Consider the following 5,897-nt stretch of genomic DNA (forward strand, 5'->3'; position numbering starts at 1 on the left):
TGTCTGAGTCCTCCCCGAACACGCTGGGCAGGCCCAGGCCCAGGCCCGTGCTGCAGGGCTGGCTGAGGCCGAGGGTGGATGGCAGCATGAAGACCCTGTTAGGGTGCTCCCCACCCCTGACCTCCACCCCAGCTCTCTCACACATGGGAGAGGGAAAGAAACAAACTTAAAAAAAAAAATGTAGAAGGAGGTAGGAATGGGGACTAGGAATCATTCCTAAGAAAACAATGAAGACGTGGAGATTGGAAGGATGCCGTGGTGACCCGTGTTGTCTGTTCATTTACTCAGTCTCTGCTTCCATTCTGACTCCATCCCCTATGAATGCTGAAATTTTGGCAAGGGTTCAACCCTTCTGTGCTCCAGTTTGCTCATCTTTCATCCGGGGCTGGGAAGGCCTTGTGTTGAGCCACGGGCATTAGATAAACGAATTCACGTAGTTTTAGAACAGTGCCTGGACAGGTCAGCAGTCAGAAACATGCTGCGTTGAGTATTGGGCTGAAACAGACCTCGGACCTTGGAGCTCATCCCCCACCTCCCATTCCGCAGATTCCAGAGAGGAAGGGTTGGAAGACAGTGCGAATGTAAGAGGCCTATCTCAGACCTGAAATCAGGTCTTCTGGCCCCAAACCCAAGGTCCTTTCTTGCTATCTGTTGTCACCCTGTCTCTTTAAAGGGCAGGAGGGTTGAATTGGGATGGGTAGAGGCTGCACCACACTCAGATTTTACCCTCTGGGGTACTGCCTCCCCTATGGGGCCTTTCCCTTTGGTTTCCATTGCTCCTGTAATGCCCAGTCTCTCAGAAAATGTGCCCTTTAAATCCCTGGGCACCATTGGAACTAGTGCTAATAAGGGGCTAGTCCTATAGCACAGTGGTTAAGCCCTGTAGGTAGCCAGATTGTGGTTCAAGTCCCAGCCCCAACAGTTTCAAAAAGCACACCAGGCTTGTGTGCATGGGTGCCCAAAAATCCTGGTGATGGAGAAATGGAGGAAAAAGGATTGGGGTGTGACCATGCCCCGTGGAGAACGGCTTTCTCCTTCTCTCTCCGCAAGCACATATACTCTCTGACAAAAACAAACAAGGACCCGCAGATGGCATAATGGTTACATTGCTGGACTCCCACGTACTTGACCGCATTTGAATCCCAGACCTAGTGGTTTAAAACTCAAGCCGGGTGCATGTGCTTGCATGTCCAAAATCCCAAGAAGAGAAGGGATTATGGTGTGGCCATCTCCCCTGGGGGGTGATTTCTAGTTTTCTGTCTCTGTCTCTGGTAAGTGCACGTGCCCTAAAAACAAACAACAAAACAAACAGTAATAATAAAATAAAAAAGAGAAATTTACCAATTACTAAGGGAGAGGGAGTCTGGAAAGGATAGGTGGGGAGAAATTTCACAGTCTGGTGGCCAGCCAACATCGGGATCCTTGCACCCATTACCATGTCCTCACATTGGCGTGGGGACCTGCAGAGGACAATGCAAGCTCTTCCCAACCAATATGTGATGGGACAGACAATGGGGCAGAAAGGAGGAGGAGGAAGGTGAGGCGGCGAATGCAGAAAGGCCTCCTCTTCAGGCCTTGAGGGGATAACCCACTAAATAGTTATAGTCAAGGGTCTACACAGGTCTACCTCTCAGTCACGGCAGCCAGCGGAAGTTAAAACAAATTTTGTGTAGACCGAATGAGTCTGATGGCGACACGCGGGCCTCATTACGGTCACCAAGCTCTCGCACCCTTTTCTTTCTGTCTTTCTTTTTTTTTTTTTTTGACAAATTTTTGCTATAAGGCACGTGCGCTCGCCAGAAAGGCAGAGAGAGACAGAGAGATAGAAAGCGAAAAATCACCACCCAGGGGGCATGGCCACGCCACAATCCCTTCTCCTCCATTCCCCTCCTGAGATCTTGGACACGCGTGCACACGCGCCCGGCGTGAGTTTAAGCCACCGGGTCCGGGACTCAAACTGCGGTTGGCTACGTGGGAGTCCAGCGACATAGCCATTTCGCTAACTGCTGGTCCCGCACCCTTTTCTTTAGATTCCCTTCAGTCGTTAAGCTACATTAGCAAAACTTAGAACAAAACTCCATTACACTACTATAAAACCCATTATGTGTAGGCAGTGTTCTAAGCAAGTCCTATACACTAACTCACTTCCTCCTCTCGGCAGCAGCCCAGTGAGGCCGGCTCTTATTATCGTCATTTTACAGATGAGGAAACAGCACAGACAGGACCTTGCTTAAGATCACACAGCTGGAAAGCGGCAAGATGAAGGGACCTTTCTTGACAACTTCTGGGGAGGCGGGCTAATGGCTTTTCTGAGACATAATTTATAGAGACTATAATCCCTTTAAATGATATAACTCAATGATTTTTCCGTATGTTCACCGAGTTGTGAAACCATTACCATAACCAATTGTAGAACTTTTCCATCACCTCAAAATGAAACCTTTCACCCATTAGCTGTCACCCACATGCCCCTCACTTCCCCTCCATAACAGCCTCGGCAGCCACTAATCTACTTTCTGTCTCCGTGGACCCCGTGGTCTGACGGTTTACGTCAGTGGAATCACACGGTGGGCGGGCCTTTGTGACTTGCTGCTTTCACTTAGCTTGTTCTCCGGGTTCCTCCGTAATGCAGCACGGACCAGTACTTCATTCCTTTGTGGCCACGCGATGTGCCACTGTATGGGGGGACCACATTTTATTCATCCACTCATTAGCTGATAGACATTCTAATCGCTGCCTCCTTTTGGTTATCATGGATAATGATGCAAAGAACATTCACGCACGAGGTTTTGTGTGGACTCGCGTTCTCAGCTCTCTAGGAGTGGAGTTGCTGGATCCAGGCAACTCTGTGTTTAACCTTCAGAGAAACTGACAGGCTATTTTCCAAAGCTACTTCACCATCTTAAATGTTGACCACCAGGTAGTAGATTCTCCACCTCACTAGCACTCTGCCATGTGCAGTCTTTGGGTTCAGCCGTTCTGGTGGGGCTGAAGTAGTATCTCATTTTGATGTGCCGACGGCTGATATAACGAGTGATGGCCAGCACCCTTCGTCTGCGTATTGGCCCTGTGTCTCTCTTATCTGGAGAAACGCCTGTTCCGATTTGCTGCCTATCTTTTCCTTGGCGCTTTCGTGACTTGGGCCAAGGAAAGCAGCCTTCTCTTCTCAGGGACCCTGCTCCTTTGGGTGGAGGGCTCCTGCCGCCATGAGCGTTTGGTGGGATGGCTGATGGCAGGAAGAGAATAAAAGCAGACTGCATCCAGGCACATGGAGAGAGCAGAGGACCGGCAGAGCGAGGCAGCTAGACCCAAAGCGGTGAGCACAGGGAGCCACTGCGAGCCCGAGCACTGGCCAGAAACTGGGCGGCTGGAGCCTCCTTCACCATTCCCGATCCACTCCGGCCTTACGCTAGCCAAGCCACTTGCCTTCCCCATGTCCCCAGATTTCATCAGTAAAATAAGTTTACTGATGCCTGGCCCGTGTGCCTTGAAAAGCGGCTGGGGGTTCCCAAGGCCTGGGTGGAGAAGCTCCTCAGGAATCGTGTCCCCGTACAAAGCAGAGCGTGGCAGTTAGTGTTTCCATCTCGCAAATTCCACGGGTCCTCCCTGCTGCCTGCTAGTTCCCAGCGCCGGGAAAGAAAGGTAAGATGAGGGGGGAGCAGAGCGTTTTCCGGTGGCCATTGAAATAGGAAGCAGCAGGGAGGAGGCTGAGGGAGTGACAGCCAGCTTGTCCCCATTCACGTCCCCCAGCACTGTCAGAGCTGCCCCAAAGCGGCCCCAGGGGTGGCCCGGCTCTCCACGGAGAACGCCCACACACTGCCACCTTCCCTGCTGCAGAATGAAACCAGTGCCAGACCCCAGCCCAGGCCACCCCTCCTCCCCACACCCAGACCCACCCACCCAGGCCTCAGCCACTCACCACCTTGGGCAGAGGGCACACGGACACCCGGCCCCCTTGGGTCTGCTCATAGAAGTGGGGGGCCCCGATGAGGACCAGGTCCGTGTTGCCGTCTCTGTTCACGTCCATGGAGCAGAGGGAGGCCCCGAAGTAGGAGCCAGTCTGGAAGCAGAGGCAGAAGTTGTCCTGCCTGGTCCTGCCTGCTCCTGCCCACACTGCTCTGGGCAGGTCCCTCCTCTCCCCAGGCCCTGGGACCTCCCATCTCCTTCCCTGGCCACCCTGCCCACCCTCATGTCCCACTAGCTCCCTCCTACCAACCTGGGTTCCTGTGACTTCGGCCTTCAGCCTCCACTGCTTGGGCCCAGGGGTGAAGATGACAACCTTCCCCGTGTGCTGGTAGCGGGGGGCGCCCAGGACCAGGTTCTGCTCCCCCTTCCAAAGGGCCAGCTCCGTGGAGTAACCTGAGGGCCCAGGCCTGAGCACAAAGGCTCTCCCCACCCCAGCCCTCACCCTTCCCAGACAGCTGGTCTCCGCCTGGCCCCACCCGGCCTTTTCTCACCCAGGTAAGAGTCCCTCATGTCCACGCGCTCCTCAGACATGTTCAGGAAGGTGGGGTTCTTGTTTGGTTGGTACAGAAAGGCCCCTCCGGACCAGCTGAAGCTCCCCACAGCCCCCAGAACTGGTCCATCCTGGGAGGAAAGGATTCCAGGGCTGAGCGGGTGGGAGCAAGGGGGCAGCCTATTCCACGGAAAGGCCTGCTCTGACCCCACTCATCCACTTGAAGCCACCCTCCCCTCTCCTCCGTCCCCTCCTCACCCTCCGTCATCAGCCAGGGGTCTCACTCACAGGGGTGAACACGGCGCTGAAGCCCTCCTGGGCCATCTCCCACTCAAAGGAACTACCGCTCTTGGTCTCCGTACCTGGGGAAGGCATGGCGCTTGGCTTCGTGGTTAAAGGATACCTCAGCGTTCAGAGAACCTGAGATTAGGGACCAACATCTATGGGGATGGTCAGTTCCCCTGACACAGAGGTCTGGGTTCTTAAGGAAACACATTTATGTCTGAGCTTTCTGAAGCTCAACAGCTCCATCCCTAACTTACCCTCAATGGCAAAAATCTTCTCCTTCAGTTGGTTTTGAATATCTTTCAAAGCATCAAAGTTGTTCACTCTAAATATATATTCTTGGGAGGGCTTCGATGCAATGTCGTTCAATTCTTTCCAGGAATGTGACTTTTGAAAAGCCAACCCAACCTGTTCCCGACAAAGACCAACTCAGTGAAAATAATAAATATATGGCCGTAGCAGTTGAGCTCTGTGCAGGGGGAGCCGCATCCCACAGGCCCACACAATTTTAGTCCCAGTCCCAGCTTCTCAGAAAGCACTCCAGACATGTGCTCACAGGCCCAGGACACTGACGGGGTAGAACAATGCGGAGGAGGGCATTGCAGTGTGACCAGGCCTCCACTGGGGGCGGTGGGGGGTTTCTCTCTCCCTCCACTGGGGGTGGGGGGCGTTTCTCTCTCCCTTTTTCATACACTCTCTGGCATTAAAACACTATTTTATGGCCAGCAAGTGGCATGGGGGTTAAGGTGGTTGAATCCTATATGGCTGTCTCTGAGGTTCAAGTCCTGGACCCAGCAGCTCGAAACATGCTGGGCACAGGTGTGTGCATGCCTAAAATCCAGAGAGGAGAATGGAGGAGAAGGGATCGCAATGTGGCCATACCCCCTGGGGAGCGGGGCGACTTCTCACTCTCCCTCTGTTTCCAGCCAGCACACATGCTCTAGCAAAAAACTAACATATATACATACTTTAAAAAGAAGAAGGAGGAGGAGGAGAAAAGGAGAAGAAGAGAAGAAGAAGAAAAGAAGAGGAGGAGGAGAAGAAGAAAAGAAGAGGAGGAGAAGAAGAGAAGAAGAAGGAGAAGAAGAAGGAGGAGAAGAAGAAGGAGAAGGAGAAGAAGGAGAAGGAGAAGAAGGAGAAGAAGGAGAAGGAGAAG

At 53.0% G+C, this 5,897-nt stretch overlaps 1 protein-coding gene across 1 annotated transcript in view; it reads right to left on the reverse strand.

Annotated features, from left to right (window-relative positions):
- Positions 1-5,897, reverse strand: part of ITGAX (integrin subunit alpha X) — a 32,313-nt gene that overhangs the window by 19,577 nt on the left and 6,839 nt on the right. The window contains 8 exon segments of the mRNA XM_006148108.3: positions 1,026-1,041; positions 1,413-1,441; positions 3,721-3,831; positions 3,920-4,060; positions 4,217-4,359; positions 4,458-4,587; positions 4,745-4,818; positions 4,999-5,149. Of these exon segments, the coding sequence (XP_006148170.1) occupies positions 1,026-1,041; positions 1,413-1,441; positions 3,721-3,831; positions 3,920-4,060; positions 4,217-4,359; positions 4,458-4,587; positions 4,745-4,818; positions 4,999-5,149 (795 nt within the window).

The sequence above is a fragment of the Tupaia chinensis genome, unplaced genomic scaffold (assembly GCF_000334495.1).
Source record: "Tupaia chinensis unplaced genomic scaffold, TupChi_1.0 Scaffold000231_1, whole genome shotgun sequence".
Classification (NCBI taxonomy): domain Eukaryota; kingdom Metazoa; phylum Chordata; class Mammalia; order Scandentia; family Tupaiidae; genus Tupaia; species Tupaia belangeri.